Below are 20,400 nucleotides of genomic sequence, written 5' to 3'. Positions count from 1 at the left end.
TCTGTCTGTGTTTATTATTTAGACTCTAGAGCGTCAAAAATATATTTCTTTTAATATTTTCACTTCAACTTCGGTATTATATGACGTATCGATATCATTTCAACTAGGTACTACTTATATATCGATTTATCGTTTAGCTGCTTCTTGTTTGTTATACCTGCATAACAAACTATCCATAGTCCATACGCATACAATTGTAGTAATTCCGTAATTGCATTTATGTGTACACACTACATCAAACATGTTATTTAAGTGATGAGCGTAGAATTCATCAATTACCGAGGGTGAATCAAGGCCGGACGTTGTCGTGGATACTACTCGTACACATTAAAATCTGAGCCCCTATGACACTCAGTGTGTGTCAGATGGGAGCTGTAGATAGTTGACAACACATACCTAGGTACATTTAATGAAAATAAAAGTTTCGTTATGAAATTCTTTATATTTTTATCATTCATAGCCATCGTATTGCTTGAGTATGCAAGATCGCAGACAACTCAAAATATTAACGTGTGTAAGTAACGGTTATTTCAAAATATTTCTCTTGTTTGGTAATTAATTAAGCGTATACCAACCTTCGTTATTTGCCTTTCAGTACTAATTAATGAGGAGAATAATGCGTTGGCTGAGAAATCTTTCGAAATAGCAAAAGAGTATGTACGTAGAAATCCCAGTTTGGGACTGGCTGTTGACCCGGTCATCGTGGTCGGTAATCGGACTGATGCCAAGGCATTTTTAGAGAATGGTAAGAAAATTTACTCGCTGAACTTTAATGGGTTTATTTTGAGTGGGATAATTGTTGATATATTTTACAATACAAACAAATGTGAAAATAAATACCTATGCCTCTTGAGATAAATTTAAAAATAAAACAATTATATGTCTGATAGTTTGCAGAAAATATAACGATATGGTGTCTGCAAAGAAACCGCCACATATAATTTTAGACTTCACTGTTACGGGAGTAGGATCAGAGACGATTAAGTCGTTCACAGCGGCGCTAGCATTGCCGACTGTTTCTGGGTCTTTCGGTCAAGACGGTGACCTAAGACAGTGGCGAGGTCTGAATGCCAACCAGACACAATACCTCCTACAAGTTATGCCACCGGCAGACATTCTACCAGAGTCGATACGTGCTATTGTTACCAAGCAAGACATTACAAATGCCGCTATTATATTCGACGAATTCTTTGGTTGGTAACACTTGATAAATTATTATTTAACAGCTATAAAAGTCATTGACCTTCTCTAATGATGACGCATACTTTGCAGTGATGGATCACAAATACAAATCTCTTTTGCAAAATATTCCAACACGGCATGTGATAACCCCTGTGAAGAGTTTTAGTAAAGACGAGATAAAATCGCAATTGCGGAGTCTCAGAGAGCTCGACATTGTGAATTTTTTTGTCATCGGGAGCTTAAGGACGATAAAAAATGTGCTGGATGCAGCAAATGAAAATCAATATTTCGGAAGAAAAACAGCATGGTTTGCTTTGACGTTGGATAAGGGGGATATTGGTTGCGGATGCAAAGATGCGACTATAGTTTACATGAAACCCACGCCAGACGCTAAAAGTAGAGATCGATTGGGAAAGATTAAAACTACATACAGCATGAATGGGGAACCAGAAATTATGGCTGCTTTCTATTTCGATTTATCCCTCCGAACATTTTTAGCGATCAAGTAATGACCTTTGTTTTAATGCTTGCGTGTGTTCTAAATTTGTGTACCGCGTGTATGCAATTTTAGTACAAACGTGCAATGTAGAACATCTAAATATAGTTTGGGATTTTCCATGAAAATCTCCGTTTTATGAATTTCCAGATCATTGCTGGACTCTGGCAAGTGGCCAAATGACATGAAATACATTAGTTGTGACGATTATGATGGTAAGAATACTCCAACGAGAACCTTGGACCTAAAAACTGCGTTTGAAGATGTAAGTTTATAATTTTGTTTTTTAACTAAAGCACTAGCAAAAATACAAAGGCACGTTTTCCTAAAGTGGTCAGGTTTATTCATGAAACGATCGACCTCGTTTCAAAGCACCGTGAATTAATGGCTCGTCCGTGTAATCTGAGGTAATTTATAAGACATAAACCGTTTGGCGTTTAAAAATAATCACTAATATAAATTCACGAAACGCTCGACAATTATTGTTTCCCAGATTAAAGAAACACCCACATATGCGCCATTCTATATTCCTGAAGATGGCCCGATGAATGGCAGGAGTTATATGGAGTTCACTACCGATATTACTGCTGTGACAATCAAAGACGGAGCTTCTATAGGAAGCCGCTCACTAGGCTCATGGAAAGCTGGGCTCTCTAATCCTTTAGCATTAATAGATCCAGAAAATATGACCGATTATTCAGCTCAGTTGGTGTATCGCATTGTAACAGTCGAGGTAGGAACAAGGTTTATTTCAATATTTGAACTATGTTTTTAAACAACTGTATACACATTACACAGTATCTTCATTATCACACGTGCAATCGTTCCTTGACACCGAACTTATCTTTCCGAAACGCAAGAATTTTTGTGCAAAGATGATTACGATTTAAATTTTGCAGCAACAACCGTTCATGATTGTGGATGACCAAGCGCCAAAGGGCTTTAAGGGTTATTGTATAGATCTTATCGAAGAAATAAGACAAATAGTGAAGTTCGATTATGAGATATCACTAGTCCCGGACGGCAATTACGGGACTATGGACGAAAATGGCAACTGGAATGGAGTTATTAAAGAGTTGATGGAGAAGCGAGCGGATATAGGACTAACATCCTTATCAGTAATGGCAGAAAGGGAAAACGTGGTTGATTTCACGGTTCCCTATTACGACTTAGTGGGCATTACAATTCTAATGAAACTGCCGAGAACGCCGACATCTCTATTTAAATTCCTAACGGTTTTAGAAAATGACGTTTGGTTTTCCATTCTTGCTGCTTATTTCTTTACAAGGTAAGGTTCGCTTCATTACCTACACGTCACAATTTAATTCTACATAAAGTACCTAGTTATAGTTTAAATTTTTATATAAATAAATTCATAAAATTCAATTAGGTAACTAGTTATTTGTTATAATCTATGAAGAGTATAATTGCGATATTGTACCTCCCGGAAATTATACAAAAACGTATCTAGTATCTACTTAATTATTATATTCATTAGGTACCACTTACCACTTTTGCTAACGATGCAGTTATAAATATCTTTACGTAAGAAAATAGAAAGTTCCTACTTAGCGTTGAAGTAAAATTTATGAAATAATCTTATGATATAAATCACCGCGTTCTTAACATAATAATATTTTATTAATTTAAATGTATAAATAGCTAGTTTTAGGTACTTGCCATGAACAAACCTCTATAGATAACAGTAACTACATACCTACCTATTTGATAAAATATTTGAACTTCTAACAGCTATAAGTATTAAAAGAAAATAGAAGTATGTACACATAATATTAATACTGATACAGATATATTTTATCTCTTATATGTATATAAAATTCTCGTGTCACAATGTTAGTCTGCATACTCCTCCGAAACGGGTGGACCGATTCTCATGAAATTTTCTGTGCATATCGGGTAAGTCTGAGAATCGGCCAACATCTATTTTTCATATGTACCACGGGCGAAGCCGGGGCGGACCGCTAGTTATTATTTAAATATACGTATATACCATACATATTTTTTGTTCAAGTAATGTAACACTAGGTACATTTCTATAGGAGTAGGTATTTAAATGATATGATTATTTATACCTTTACTTAATCGTGTGTATTCTACCTTAAATGTCATGTGGAAATAGGACATCGGTCATCATAATATTACCTATCTACATCGATCGATGAGTGTACGTTGTAGCCTATACAATAAGCTAGCTACTAGTTATTATTCTGTGCCTATGAACATGTATTGACTTAATAGTTAATAGTTAATACCTATATCTTTTATACTTTTAACTTTTTTTAAAGAGTACCAGCTATCAGTATCCACATACTGTCACTGTCAGTGACAAATAAAATCATTAAAACCTAATCGTTAAATTGATATCCCATTTAAGATTTTTAAAGTAGCTTGTGTTAGGTAGGATATAAGGATGTATATTCGACATTATATGTATTTAAATTTCATCTTTCTAATCCATTCTAATCCAACTTCCACGTCAATGTCTCAACTATGTAGGTATTAAACTCACAGATTAAACTAGTACTTAGGTAAAGGTATATCTTTTGCTAATAAACTAAAGATGACAAACACTTCTTTAGTTTTTTGCAATAAAATGAGCTCATAATAAAAAAAACCTATCTTGAAAATACTTAAATCGGAAGTTAAAACATTCCAAAAACACAATCTTACAACCTTCGGTAGGTACTTCAGTGGAGCACGCACTTGACCTTATTATTTACCTGGGTTTCGGAGCCAGAACCCATACATGGGTCGGAAATCAAAATGTAGGTAATGTATGATCAACGATTAGCCAAGGCCCAAGATACGTGACAATACTAGCCGTGTATAGTTTATAGGTTATCTTTCATCCTCTTCGATCTTTATTACAATGACAATGACGAAGGATCTAAATAGGTGCCTATGTTTCTTCTAAGTTCTAAATAAGGTAAAACGTACGTTTTGATGTTTTATCACTAACTGATTGTAAAGATTGTGAGTATGATGAAGACGTTTATGAATTATTATTGGCTCTCTATATGTTTAATAATTATGAGTAGGTACTTGCCTATAAATAAGGTCCTAGGTATTTAAATATACAATGCTTGAAGTGTTATAGGATGGTTATAGGTATATTTGTGCTTCATTAGACCTAGTTATATTAATTGTAACAAGATCTATTCAATAAAAAATTTCAAATTTTGTAAGTTAGGTATATTTTACAATGTTCTCAGGTTTTACATTAATTGATTAGGCCTGGCTGTCGTTTTTGAAGTTGCTTCCGTACTTTTTACATACTTCAATATAGAAAAATTAGTGAAAATATTTTATTTTACCTACCCTTATAATGTATGATATTCTATTGAAACATATAATATGAACGATATTTAAAATTTAAATTTAAAGGAATATCATCCACATCATCTGTCATCATTTTAGGTACCTACTTAGTACTTACTTTTCCTGTTTTTAAATTTAACCCGTTGACTTTTCATTACATTTATATTTTGTTTGATAACTACACTCAGTAGCTAATACGATTTGCAAATCGCAAATGGCAAAAAAAATATTTTGTAAAATAATTAATAATTAGTGTGTTATTATTTATTATACCTACAATCTACATTCTACATAATAATTAATATTATTATGTACAGGTAGGCATCCATAATTATTTGAAATTGCAGTGTACCTAAGTCAATGATTCATGATTTGACTCAGAAATGGATCAAAATAGGTGCCAAATTTTATTCGCTAGAGTAGTTCAATGTCGTCTATATTCATTCATCGGGACATTTTATTTTAATCTAGGAAGATTTTACCGTCTATACAGAGTACAGACAACTTTGTTACGGTTCGCTTGCGCCTGGTGATAGATAATGGAATTCTAAAAATAACGCGGAAAAAAATTCCCGCTTTTTTGATATTATACATTTTAATTTGTATCGCGTGCCAAAAACGATATAAAATGTTTATCAAGAAATATTATACACCTACGTAACCTACGTTATACCGTGTACCAACTAAAAAATAAGCTTATTTCTAGGCAGCCTTTTAATTTAGTGTAATGAAATCTTTAATTCATATTCAACTTACATAGGTACTTGTTTGATATAATATTATGTTGTTCCTGTTTTTCTTTGTGGAAAAAATATTAAAAAGATTTTCGGTGAATATATTATAGACACAAGATTAGACTCTATCTTGTTCACATTCTTTGAAGTCACAACAATGTCCCAACACTAGAAAGCTCATTCAAATGAATATTTAACTTTGTCCCTACATCCCATACTTGATTCATGGCTCAATTACTGTTTGCTATTTCCATATATGAGGAATACATAAAATCGAATTCATAAGTCGTCACGTCAGTAATGGCCGTATACAAATAGCAACATCGAAGCGAATCGCCTTCGCAGTTAACATTGATAACGTTTGTAGCCGTGACACATAAAGTTAGCCGGTAAACTCCAGATAACAATACTCACTAACCGTGAAATAATACCAACAAATTATCAATTAACTTTTCGAATTGGGGCGCACTTGAAATTGTTTAAAATGCCGTAGCGCGTGGTGATGGGTTACTATGCACGCGTTGTATGCTAGTTAGACGTTTCTGAAATAATATCTTTAATTAAGTAGCTGTTACTAATTTATTCTGCGCTGTTACTCGATATACTTTAATTGGCTGTTTTCCTTTTAGACTCTTGCCAAGCTTTTATTATGATTTAAGAATATATTTCTTGTCTAAAATATTTAGCTCTTCAAAAATGGTGCTTTAGTGAGTATTTGCGAAGTAAGTACCTAGTTATAGTAGGTAACTATAGTAGAAAAACTATAATACCTACTTGTATAAGCATTTTTAATACCTACTTGTATCTAGGAGTAAATTTTGCTGTGAAAAATACCTAAATTTGTTGTATGACAGTACCTAAGTATCTAATTAAATCATAATCATATCCGTAATAATTTTCAAGCTTCCTCATGTGGATTTTCGACCGATGGAGTCCATACAGCTATCAGAACAATCGAGAAAAGTACAAAGATGACGAAGAAAAGCGCGAATTCACGTTGAAGGAGTGTCTATGGTTCTGCATGACGTCACTGACCCCGCAGGGCGGGGGGGAGGCGCCCAAGAACCTGTCGGGGAGGCTTCTCGCTGCAACATGGTGGCTTTTTGGGTGATTTATGACCGTATTTATTGTTAGCAAACCTTGTTTCGTGTAAAACAAGGAAAAATTACAGCTAAGGAACGTACAAGTTAGATTTACCACATCTTGGTGTAACATTACAAAAGCATCGAGATAGAATGTACTACGTACTAGAGAGGCGATCGCTACTACACTCTCTTTAACACGAGCTAGAGGTAAGAATCACAAGTCTCTTTAGTCTGTGTCGGACTGTGCCCCCCGCTTGCCGCGTCAACACGTGTTATTGCTCTGTTCAAAATGCCTTCGTGTTTGCTTAGATATTGTTTTAACAGTTCCCATAATACAAACAAAGCCCGAGGAGTGACTTTTCACCAGTAAGTTTCCTTATTATGAGTAAGTCATGCATTTTACTAATATTGTTATCATTTTGCGAAAAATCACCACGCGTTCTGCGTTTCGCGCCATTTTTCATAGACTAACAGCACAGACGTGACACTATCGATGAGTCTGTTAAAAAAATGTAACTGGATTTTTTTAACTATGTATATACAATATCTACTAGGAAAGATTACCGTGGTGTAGTACCTAAATATTTATACTTTTACCCGACTACGCAAAGTAAAACGGTAGGTTATATTAAGTAATATTTATTTATTTACCTATTTTTATTTATTAAAAAAAGCCTAATCAATAGTTGTTCCAATAGGATTTATAAATTATTATGCACAACAATTACAAATAAACACAACATTCACAGAAACTAATACAGTAAAAGTTCCTTAATCGCGCTTCCTTTATTCGTGTTTTCACTATTCGCGGATTAAAAAAATGCGACCCAATTTCTATATACACGACTAAAAATTTTTTTTATTCGCGGATTTAATAAGTACATACATAATAATAAAATTATTCCAATAGGTATCTTACCCAATATCCTTGTCAAATGGACTAATAAGAAAGTAAAATAGATCTTATAACAAGTTTGCCTAAAGTACATAATATTATGTTCTTAAATGATATCGCCGAGGCCTTTGACACAAGCCGCCTTTGTCGCAAGCCACCTCTGCAGCGATTGATGTTTTTGAGAATGTAAATAAACAGAATGGAAGCAACCTTATAACTCAATAAATAAAGTATATTTTTAAATGTAGTTCCGTTTATAGTAAAGTTACAAAAATTGTGATCGAGTAAGGGGGCGTCCATAAATTACGTGAGGTGTTTTTTAAAATTTTCTGCACCTCCCTCCCCCCCTGGTGAGATGTCGTGAGAATTTATTCAACCCCTCCCCCATCCTCGAATCTCGCGTGAGATTTTTCAAAATGTGAGTTTCTTATACGTAAACGCCATCAACATTGAATCATCGTATCCATTTAAATTACATCATGAAGCAAAAACTGATAAAACTATTGATTACTACACAAAACGACAAAAGTTTAATAAATTGATATTATTTAAAGGAAATTAAAATACATAGTTTAATATAAAATCCTCGTTTTATTAATTCCCTAGTATCAGTACCACCAGATAGTACCGAGTAAACAGATTGCACAATGTGTCGCATCTGCACGCATTGCTTAATCTTTGAACTTGAAGCCACGCCTCGCTCGTTCCACACGTACCCCACCACATCGGCCGCGCGCAATGTTTTTGTTTGGAATAACCCCTCTAGTAATATATCTCGATGTACAAAAGTCTTTTTGTTTACTAATTGAATAAATATAATAGCATGAAGATTAAGTCAATTTTTGGTTTAAATAGTTCATAGTATCAAGTAGGGTTAGTTTAAATGATAATTAATAAGTCATTCAAACCAATCTAGAAATGCTTAGACCATATAGAGTCTGTGATAGAGTCGTAGAGAGATCATTATATTGTGGGCTACTCAGTACCTAACAAATCTAAATTGAATGCTTCTTATTTCCTATTAAGTATGTATTAATTATTAGTATATTATTACAGTTTCATCATCATAGCGTCATACACAGCGAATCTCGCGGCTTTCCTCACGGTATCCCGTCTGGATACACCCATCGAGTCTCTGGACGACTTGTCCAAACAGTACAAGATTCAGTACGCACCGTTAAATGGTTCCGGATCTATGACGTACTTCGAACGAATGGCTAATATTGAAGTGAAGTTTTATGAGTGAGTATTTCGTTTTGTGTGGTTCATTGTTTGGTCAAGTTAGGTGCAAATCCCGGAAGTTTCAAGAATATGAAAATAGAAAGAAAAAGTAGAGCTAGAGCATTAACTATGTCCAGACATTATTTTTTTCATAATTTTTCTAAGTCGATTCCATATAACATATTTATTTGATACTTCTCAATTACTTGTAGCTTACGATTTGATTATTAGTGGCATCAGATACCATTATACCTATAGATAATTGTCGCGATTCTACTACACAAAAGAGTACGAGTAATGTATCTATGGTTATTCATTCATACCACTTCACAGATATCATATAATTTATTCTATAAACATACATACGGGTAACACGTTATGAAGATAACGCTTATTAATGTTTTGCATTCATGCACCGATGGCGCCATCTGCGTTCAATCTAATATCAGAAAACTGTAATTGCTGTAAATTGTTCATTAGGTATTAAATTTATTATACGATTTTAAAAGTTGCCAAGTCATCATCATCATTACAAATATTAGAATTACATTAACAGAGTAGTATATATATGTAATATCCTATTATTTTATTTAATCAGTAATAAAACGTCCATGCAAGCATTCCACTATATAATCATAATGCAATATTCCTCAAACTTTCTTAGAAACTGCACTTTCTACCTTCGGTCATGCATTATAGATTGCATTAGGAACGCCGGCCCTACATAAAATAGAATAGACTTGAAGTGTAATTAACATTGTTATTAAACGGGATGTTTACTACCATTGTTATTTGCACAAATATCCGGATATTTCGGTTGCATTACGCAGTGCTGTTATATGGTAAATTTGCTTAAAGTAACTGGGCTCAAATGATTTAATTAATTCATCATTACTTCGATTTCGGTAAAAGTACTCTGACTAACTTTTTGAAGAAGAAAAATCCCAAAGCTGATGTAGCTAGAAATAACAATATTTAAAAACATCAACAAGCTTGCTTTAATACAATAATGGATATAGATAACGCTTGGCAAAAGCATTTATAAGCCAAGTTTATGTAGGTCGTAGGTTATCTGGATGACAGTTAGTGAACTAAACAATTATATGTATTAGTCTCTCACACCCCCAGAAGTTATAAGCTATATTCTCTGTAAAAAGGCTTATTGTGACTTTTAAAAATTTGTTTTTCTCCATCAATCACAGAAGCATGAATATCAAGCAGTACCTTATCATGCGTATTCAGTGTGGGATTAGTGAATGGCATAGTTCCCGATATAGTCGTTATCAGCAAGTTATCGGTCACGGAGTGTGATATCGTTGTTTCCGCCTTGGCGTGTTTGTATAGCATTCACCTGTAGCTAGCAACGCGTAAAACCCACTACCATTTACATAAATGTTTTCCTTAGTTATTTTACTATTACTTTACAGTATGTAGGTAGCCGTAGGCAGTGTGAACTGCTAATCTTTTGCATAAGCTGGATAGCAGAGGAAAGATCTAAATGCTATTTTATAGATATATAAGATAAGACTCACAAATTCAAAATTATTTTCTATGTGCTACAAGTTATTCTTTATTTCCTTTTAATTCGAAGACGGTAATTTTTTTCCATAAGGTGCCGTAGTTATATTAAACACAATGTATTTTCGTGGATTAAATAAATATCTCAGTGTAGTTCCGCTTTGCTACACTCTCCCAGGATTAAATTTACCTTAGCTTTTCGAAGATCACCTGGATAGCTTTGAAAGATTAGCCTTGAGCTACCTCATTAATTGTATAAAACAAAATAATAATATTCCGTCTATAATAAAACTGCCTCCTGTTGCGAGACTGACCTAATGCATAGTTTGCTAGCTCTGACATAAACTCTTGTAACTAATATTCATAGTTCCTACGTGGTTTCTATAACTATAGTTTCTCTACATTTTACTGAAAATAAATTGCTCTAAAAATAATGAATTCCAAATTCATCATAATTACAGAATCTGGAAGGAAATGAGTTTGAACGACAGTCTAAGCGATGTGGAGCGAGCCAAGCTAGCTGTATGGGATTACCCTGTGAGTGACAAGTACACCAAAATGTGGCAAGCCATGAAGGAAGCTGGGATGCCGCATACTGTGGAGGAAGCGGTCGAGAGGGTCCGCGCTTCTAAGAGCTCTAGCGAGGGATTCGCTTGGCTTGGCGATGCGACTGATGTTAGGTAAATATGTACAAAGAATAAAGATATAAAGCATTTAAATGCGATAAAGCTGAATTTTAAATACAAAGGCAGGTGTTATAAAGTCCCAACGTTTTAACGGTTTAACGTTTTAACGTATTTATGAGCAATGATTTTGAATTTTAGCATAAATAGTAAAAAAGTCATGCAATGTCATCAAGTCATCTTATAAAATATAAATGGTTGATAAATAATTATCAAGTCGTTCTAACTTCTAAGTAAACCCAAACTAATTTCTACTGATTATTTTAAAATGTCATGATCATGTAACAGAATTAATATTTTTTTTACTTTATCTATTTAAGGTACCACGTTTTAACGAGTTGTGATTTGCAAATGGTTGGGGATGAATTCTCTCGCAAGCCGTACGCGATTGCAGTACAACAGGGATCGCCTTTGAAAGATCAATTCAATAATGCGTAAGTCTTACTATATTTATATACATGTTCTTTACTTTGACTATAGATGAAAAACTTTGACCTCTCTAACTGAGGTAGGTACCTCAATAAGCCAAAAATTTCGGAGGCGTCTATATTTACTTATTTAGCTCTACAAATTTAGGAAAGCAATTCGAAAATTAATTTGATGATACTATACACTAATAACTATAGTACTTTCCACCTAAGATGAGTTCTGTGACACATCGATTTTTGACACGTGTAGAGATGTCGGTTACTGAAATCATATCAATTGTTTCCGATAATCGATAATATTCTATATGGAAATGAAATCGACTTGAATAAAGTACCAAAATTAGTTTTTTCGGCATTTCGCCAACAATTAACTAAGTAAACTTAGCAAACAACAGCAACAAAAAGTCAACAATAACAATTAGTAAAAATAACAGAATACCACGTAAAGTATCAATATAAAAATGCAACTTGTATACAAGGCTAACGTACTCGTACAGACGATTGACTCGATTGACAAACGATCACAAGATGGGCGCCGATTAAATGATTTTCCAACTCTATGATTTTTCAACGATCCATTTCATGTACACGAATTGCGTAGGTATTATATTTTTGTGTTATTTTATTTTATTTTTCATTATATTAAACTAAACAATACTGTTTTTGATTTATAAGCTTAAGATGTTTCATTTTTATATTTTTGGTAATAATGCCGCCATAAAATAAAAATATTATGCACTAAAATTATTTTGACTTTTTAAACATAAAATACGTATTTCGGAACACGATGAAGTGTCACAGGAATCATCCTAAATGAAAAGGACTATAGTTAGGTCATTTACTTTTTGTAATAGTGAATAAATAAAACAACAAAATAGATCCAAATATACACCGTACATAAAAAATGAGCAGTCAAAAAGAGGCTCATTTTTCTAGACAGCAAAATATTTGTTCGTGATAGGTTGTATCGAATATAAACACCTTCGCTGTCTGTCTCATTCCATATTTACATTGTGACCTATTTGAATTAATTATAATATTGATTCTATTTTTATTTCCACAGTTTCATTTTATTGTTTTGCTTTAGCATTCTATCAAACTACGAATAAACTGTGTAAAAAAAACATTTTTATTCGTAGATATATCACAAACCACTAGCAGTTGTAATAATAAATAAAAACTGTACACATAATACCTATGTGTAGGTAGTGACAGTAACCTGGAGTGTTAAGTACCTATTTAAAAACTAATAAAACAAGTAAATTGATATTTTTACCATGTATTTATCTAATCAGACTGGAACAAGCTAAGGGAACAAGGGATCAAACATAAAATTATATTTTAAAATACTTATCACTGTGTTTAAATATACTAACGAACTGAATAATTTAATGCAAATGTATACATTTTAGACTTCCTGTAGCAAATAATGGTACATATTTTTTTTGTTAAAACCTAACACGTGTCAGTTATTAAGTAGGTATTAACTAAAGGCGCCTAGTAACAAAACCTTCAACATTCGTGTACTTTTTTGCTTGTTTTTATTAAGTTCAAGGTTATAATGGGCTTCGATTAGACCCATATAGGTATGTAAAGTATAAAGGTAAGAAATGAAAAATGTATAGAATTCGAATCAAACTGTTTTATTTTTATACAATTATAAAAATTTGATAAGTAACAAAATAATATAATATACCTAGCTGAAAATTGCAATATTAAATTCTATCCATTGTAATACTCCATAGACTACGGCGACGTTGGATACGTAAAAAAGCGACCAGCAGGTTAAATAATAATGAATATTAATTGTATACGTAGTATATTATTATTAGTCTGTGATATTAATAAAATTTAAAACTTTAAAACGGTACTGGCTTCTTTTGCCATTTATGATGTAGGTAACTAATTTTTCTACAGCAATCGAAATGAATACAATGCATCATAATTATTGACATATATTATTAATAATATATGTCATATATTATTATTAACATATATTATTATTAATATTATTTATTACTAATTATTGACCTTGACATTTAATTTCAAACACAGATAAATAATATTATGAAAAACAACGATAATGCCCTGTGACGCGGTTGGGTCAAATATATTCAGTTCGTTGGCCAGACGATATTAGACAAACATCTTTGGCCACTGTTTGGTGCGATATTACATGTGTTTTTATCTATTTTTCGCTTCCTTTTAGCGCATAACTTTGTATAAGAAACACAACATCGATTTAAAATATATTTTTTAAGGAAAATTATTTTTTTTTACAAATTCAATGTGATTACTGAATTAACAGATATTTAGTACAATATTTTACTATTACAATACATTCTAAACCTAATCGGTTCATTGCTTTACATTTATCTTTTAGAACGGTTATCTACCTCCCCTGCTTTTTTAGTTATAAAATAATTACCTACCTAACTACCTAGTTCACTATTAAATATGTATACGTACTTAATAGATATAACTTGGTCATAATAATTCAAGAAAGTCATATTTCGATTCCTAAGATTTTCATATTTTTAATTATGAAAGGTACGCGAATTAAAAACCTATTTGTAATAGTCATCAAGTCAGTTATGTACCGACTACCTACCTATTTAACCTTTGCTCAAAAAATTTAATATCACCTCACATCAAAACCACGTCCATTGTAAACAACATGTTATGTCACATTGTATTTACAGAATACTTCAACTATTAAACAAGCGGAAGCTAGAAAAACTCAAAGAAACATGGTGGAACAACAACCCGAACGCGGTCAAGTGTGAGAAACAGGATGATCAGTCGGACGGGATCTCCATACAAAATATAGGAGGAGTGTTTATCGTTATATTCATGGGAATAGGACTGGCTTGTATTACTCTAGGCGTTGAATACTGGTGGTACAAGTGGAGGAGACGACCTACTATTGGTGATGTCACACAGGTACATTTAAAATAGCATAGCAAATGTATGTGCGAAGTTACTAGAACTTTTGCGTTGTGACTAGCGCCATCTATTGGAGAGCAAATGAAACACGTTTAGTATGTGTTATAAGCTTGTACGTTGGTTGTTTGTGAATCATATTTTCTCATTCTATTATTATTACGATATATTGTTCTTACACTAGAATTACTTCGTTTTGCAGCCGTGGCCGATACTGTTCTACGCTAATGTAGTTATGAAAATGGCAAATAATTTGTTCTTTTTCAATTCCTTAGGTATTCATCACAAACGTCATATCCGTAATGTACCTATTACAATTATTATTGAGCTATTATTAATTATTTCGTCTTGTGTGAAGGTTAAAAAGTCTGAAAAGGAAGGCTGTGAGACATTTTCGATTTTTGACCAAATTTTGGAGTAGAAACGATGAGCAGTAGCGTAGAACATTATCGAAATAAACTGCATATTATGTATATATGTATTTCCATTTCAGTCAATAAGTATATTGTATAATAAGTGACAGCAAAATATGATGTTGTTAAATTTTGTTTTGTTACATACTGTGTTTTTGCTGAAATAAATAATTTTTCATTTTCATTTTCATTTAACAGTCATTTGCTATTATTTTTTTGTGACAGGCGCATACATTTTATCGAATCCATATGCATTAACTTTTACTGAATGTTTACTAATAATTTTAAAGAAAATAATGAAATAGGTAGGTTAGTATAAAAATGATTATGTAACATACCTATTTATCGCATAAAATTTGGTTTCAGGTGCAGCCAGCAAAACCTATAAGGAGCAATTTGGAAAATCCGAGTGAACCACAACGAAAACAGCCATTAAACTTTAGATCCAGAACCATTTCTGATATAAAAAGTAAATTTTAATAAAAAGTTCCTATATTTATATTGTACTTGTGTGTTTCTAGATTGTTTTATTGTGGTTTTCATCAATGAGTGAATTACATAAGCATTGTGAAGTCTGTATAAATTATTTAGTTGCTATATATATTGATCTCATTTTGATCTCACGTTCTTTGAATTAATGTAATACGCTAGAAAAATGTTAATGGGTAACAAGCGTCTTTATTTGTTGTATAGTTTATATAATTGTCGTATTTTAAAGAATATATTTGTATGTTTCTTTTAAATTAACATTAACAAGGTTGAAGTATTTGTTATGTGGTGTCATTGTGTGTTGATACAGCAGGTTTGCTAATAAACGTTTTGCACCATTTTCCGTTGTTTAATTGAAACACCAGTAATTTTATAATAAATTTATTATCTACAATAACTTGTCATATCTTATAAAATACTATAATAAACTTTTAACGAACTTAACCTAGAAAATGTACAATAATTTATACTTCTGTCCTTCATGAGTATTAAATAGATCGATATTGACCGACGGCGAGATTATTTACAAAACATCTAAATAAATATTACGCTAGAATTTGGTTTACAACTCTATGGTTTTCCCGTGCTTGATGTTCTTCATGTTCTTGTTGCAAAGCTCCAATTCGAGTCTCAAGCCATCTATTTCCGCTTCGAGGGTCCGCGTTCGTTTGAACATTTGTACGTAGTTCATTTGCAGTTGCTTCTGATATCTCAGCACTTTGTCCTTTTCCTCCGACCATTTTCGTCTCTCGTTGTTGAATTGCGTTTCTTTAGTTTCTAATTCGCATTTGAGTCGATCGACGATTTCGTTCGCTGGACAGTTGCAAGGGTCTGGTAGTTCTCCGTTAAGTCTTTGTACTTCAGCGTCTAAAGCGCTATCGTTGGAGGTCCAATATTCGTTCTTACACTCGTAGTTACCCCGTAAAGTTCTCCCACACTCGATACCCTCGTACCCGCTGAGAGAAACATCGGAAAGTTCCTGTCTGAGTTCCTTCAATTCGGTTTTCAATTTGTCTATTTCGTTTTTACTAGTTTCGTTATTCTTGTTCATGTCGGTGACGCTGTTCTTTAGATCGCTTGTCAGTCTTTCGACTTCGGATTGCAGTCTTTTTATGGTCCGTTGTTTTTCCTCTGATTCTGCGCGAAGTCTCATTATTTCTGACTCTTTTTTGTCGATGGATTCTCTGAGTTGCCGGCAGTCTGCTTTTAGGGTGAGATACTCGTGGCCTTTAGCAGTTTGCTCGTTCTGTAAATAGAAAATACATATGATTAAATACAAAGTGATTTTGCATAAGTATTTGCTGTGGCTCATATGGTTGGTAATGAATGTCAAAATCTATCAATTAATTATTTGATTGTTTTTATCCTGATTTTAATGGCATTCTATGCAGAAGCGTAATTAAATAAATCAAGTATGATTTAGTAATAAGTAGTATTATTTAATATAATATAATCCATTCCAATATCGTTATTATAGTATGAAAAGTGCATTCGAAAGTTATTTATTATGGACAAACAATTGTGTAAAGAGAGATTAATAAAAGTATCCGCAACAACTTGCAATAGCTGTTCTACTTTCAGAGTTATAACCATCTATTACTGATTGTTATCTAAACGCACCATGAACAAATTGTGTTACGTTGAGTTAATTTTTTGTATAATAAATGTAGAGTTTGTGAAATCTTTGTTTAGAGTTTGTTATTCTTTTTAGTTTTGTGTTCAATTCTTAAACTTCATAAAAATAGTAAATTGTATCTCCTTCCAAAAAACGTTTGGCAAATTGGATGACCAACGTAAAATAGTACAGAGAGCAAATCGATATGATTGTCAAAGCTGTCCTGAGTAGTGCTATCTTCCCCAGCCAGTTAGGAGATTTTATTCAGTAACTTCCAGTCACTACCATAAAGACATCTTCTTCGTCGTGCTGTTTACATAGCAACGTACTCATAAGCTCGCGCACAACTAACCTGAGCGTCCTTCAGCTGCGTCTTCAACAGCGCGATCTCCCCGGCTCGCTGGCAGAGACTCCACTCAGTATCCTCGAGCCGTTGCCGTAGCAACGCGCGGTCCCGCCTCACTCGTGCCAGCTCTGTGTCGCGCTCGTCGCGCACGTCGCGCCGGTACGTCTGCAGCATGAGACGCGGCGCGCGCAACCGCACGTCGTGCCCGCGGAGACGGTCTGTTGTACTGGAAGGGAAGTTCCAATTACAATTATTGTCGATATATAATTGACTAGCTTTCCACCCGCGGCTTCGCTTGCGTTTTCAAAGAAAAACCCGCATAGTTCCCGTTAACGTGGGATTTCAGGGATAAAACCTATCCTGTGTGTTAATCCAAGGCACCCTCTATATGTGTGCTAATAATTGCTCTGTAATTTCATTGTAATCGGTTCAGTAGTATTTGCGTGAAAGAGTAACAAACATACACACTGACACACACATCCATCCTCACAAACCTTCGCATTTATAATATTATTAGAAGGATAGGATAGGATAGGATAGGATACCCTACCCTACCCTACCAACGCAGGACTAAATAGTAAATAGATAGTAAATGCCATTAAAACGTTCATCAAGAAGGAATGTAAACAGAGACTTCTTTGAGTTGCGATTACGTGATTGGTTCGCATTTAATTTTACATGCTACGTTTCCGAAATTGTGCATTTAAATCAAAGGAACATAGAGCTAGAGCAAGAGTATTCTTTCGTGATTCCTTTGGGTAGTAGCAAAGTACACTGAGACTGAACAACACTGTTCAGTGTTAGAACATTGGATAGAATCTTTACGATCGCACAAAGAACAACAAAAGAATGCTCTACGCCTGCAGACATAGTAGGAATAGAATGAGCATTCGCTCGTTTGATGCAAATGCACCGTTAGAAATGAATTTAAAAACTTTTATCTAATAAGGTTCTACGTCTTTTCATCGTATGTTTCTAGAATCACAGGTCTACGCCTCCAGGATTTCAACAATGGGTTCCTAATCGCCCATTCCCACACATTTAGCTCCTATTTTAGACGACTCCGCAATTTGTTACAGTTGGTTAAAGGGATGCACATTCATTACCATGATATATGAGTGCCTGTTTGCTTTGAAGTGGGTTTTGATATAAAGGACGACAAATTTAGAAGCTTCCTGCACATTGTTGTGCTAATTTTAAACACGTGTTAGTAGAGAACTTGCAAGCAAATGTTATTTATTTTCTACTAGTGGTCCGCCCCGGCTTCGCCCGTGGTACATATTTCGCAATAAAAGGTAGCCTATGTCCTTTCTCGGGTATCAAAATATCTCCATACCAAATTTCATACAAATTGGTTCAGTAGTTTAGGCGTGATTGAGTAACAGACAGACAGACAGAGTTACTTTCGCATTTATAATATTAGTAAGGATTGTTAACGTATAAAGAATTTTAAGAAACATCTATTCTAGAAAAAAATAAATAAAAGCATGTTAAATTAAAACTTTACTTTTCTAATTAAATTCAATACCTAACAATAATTATATTTTATTAGTAAGTATTTGAAAGTGTTATCAAAACTCGATTAAGTAGGTAATTTATTGTGAACCGATTTTTTTTTCAAAAATGTACTCTAAAACTATGCTAATTTAATTCCAATCTTCTTAAAATATATTAAAGTCACGTAAAGATGTCCTTAGTCAACAGGAAACCAATTTTTCTATGAGTAATGCTATCGTATAATTAATGCAAAACTGCATAGTAATGCAAGGTCGTTCTTACGTTTGTCATGTTTTTAATAATTGTTAATGGATCTCGAAATAAATTATTTATAGATTTAATGATTTATTTCCTGTATAAATCAGAATTTTTTACGGGCTAGATAACTTAAGTTTATTCGATTAGCAATTTTCTGATTGAATTGGTATTTAAATAGGATAAAATGGAAATAATAATCTAGAATCTAGACCAGATCTGTCATTTGAACTACATTTTATTCCATTTTAAAGATTAATTTTAGACAGACATCGACATTAATACTTAAGCAGTGTATAATATCTTAATTAAAATGAATGAGGGCGTCTAAAAACATAAATTACCTGGGGGCAAGATAAAGCTGCGAAATTGATAAATAGCTCGAATTATTTTATATGTGTCATATTATTTTTAGATAATCGTAATGATTCATGTGGATAAATGTGACATATCTTACTGCATTATCTTTTATTAATAGATATCATACTAGTCTGTATCTGTCCGGTTCATTTAAAAGATAGGTATACAATCTATATCAAATAAAATAAAACATAATACACACTTCAGAGGATCATTTGCTGATTATCTTACAAATTATTGCCTTTTTATATCATTTAAACCGAAACCTATACGTTTCTGCAGTAACATCGTCATCTATTCTATACTAATAAAAAAGAGGAAAAGTTTGTAATTATGTATGTACGTATATATGTATGTATTGTTTTCACGCATAAACCTCTTAACCGATTTTGATAAAATTTGGCACAGATCTTTAGACCCTGAGAAAGAACATTGAACATACCTTTTATTGCGAAATATGTACCACGGGCGAAGCCGGAGCGGACCGCTAGTTATGTAATAAAATAATTAAATACACAGATAAATTGACCAAAATACCGTACCTATAATCATGTTGGTCCCTCTCAAGTTCAGAAACTCCAGAATCTGCCGGCGACGGCGCTGGGATCGGCTCCTTGCTGTCTGTGCCCAAACCCGAACTGGATTTAGTTCTGGAAATAAAAAACATTATTATAGTATTGAGATTTAAAACTGTAAAAAATTATTTAAAAAAATCATTATACATACATTATACATAAAGTAATATGTAAGTACTTGAAATCAGAGGTACTTTTTGGGGTTTTATGTGGACACAAATTATAAACAACAAGAAATTAATGGTTAGTATTGAGAAAATATATAAAGAAGTGTATGCAAGTTTCTGAATTTTGTTTAATTTCTGGTCTACTAATAGTATTTTCTA

General features: G+C 33.2%; 2 protein-coding genes across 4 annotated transcripts in view; one reads left to right on the top strand and one right to left on the bottom strand.

The window, feature by feature from the left end:
* Nucleotides 1-233: 233 nt before the first annotated feature.
* Nucleotides 234-15,575, top strand: Ir25a (ionotropic receptor 25a). Its single transcript, XM_090109263.1, has 13 exons — nucleotides 234-514; nucleotides 596-745; nucleotides 891-1,193; nucleotides 1,273-1,687; nucleotides 1,829-1,943; nucleotides 2,172-2,411; nucleotides 2,578-2,966; nucleotides 6,655-6,858; nucleotides 8,788-8,973; nucleotides 10,932-11,150; nucleotides 11,474-11,587; nucleotides 14,284-14,524; nucleotides 15,304-15,575. Exons 1-13 carry the CDS (start codon nucleotides 430-432, stop codon nucleotides 15,415-15,417), a joined length of 2,775 nt encoding a protein of 924 aa, XP_089965389.1. The 5' UTR covers nucleotides 234-429; the 3' UTR covers nucleotides 15,418-15,575.
* A 218-nt stretch (nucleotides 15,576-15,793) lies between these two features.
* The window catches only part of LOC149902737 (uncharacterized), a 103,255-nt gene continuing 98,648 nt past the window's right edge, over nucleotides 15,794-20,400 (bottom strand). For all 3 annotated transcript variants that reach the window (XM_090109452.1, XM_090109451.1, XM_090109453.1), the window contains 3 exons: nucleotides 20,042-20,149; nucleotides 17,394-17,613; nucleotides 15,794-16,672 (listed from right to left, as the gene is read on the bottom strand). In XM_090109452.1, the coding sequence (XP_089965578.1) occupies nucleotides 15,989-16,672; nucleotides 17,394-17,613; nucleotides 20,042-20,149 (1,012 nt within the window). In that variant the 3' untranslated portion in view covers nucleotides 15,794-15,988. The remainder of the gene's footprint in view (nucleotides 16,673-17,393; nucleotides 17,614-20,041; nucleotides 20,150-20,400) is intronic.

Source organism: Colias eurytheme, chromosome 14, assembly GCF_061535395.1.
Source record: "Colias eurytheme isolate Ceu_HAF_F1 chromosome 14, ilColEury1 Martin Lab GWU primary, whole genome shotgun sequence".
Lineage (NCBI taxonomy): Eukaryota > Metazoa > Arthropoda > Insecta > Lepidoptera > Pieridae > Colias > Colias eurytheme.
Note: the sequence above shows the minus strand (reverse complement) of the source record. Positions and strands in the feature narration are given on the sequence as shown.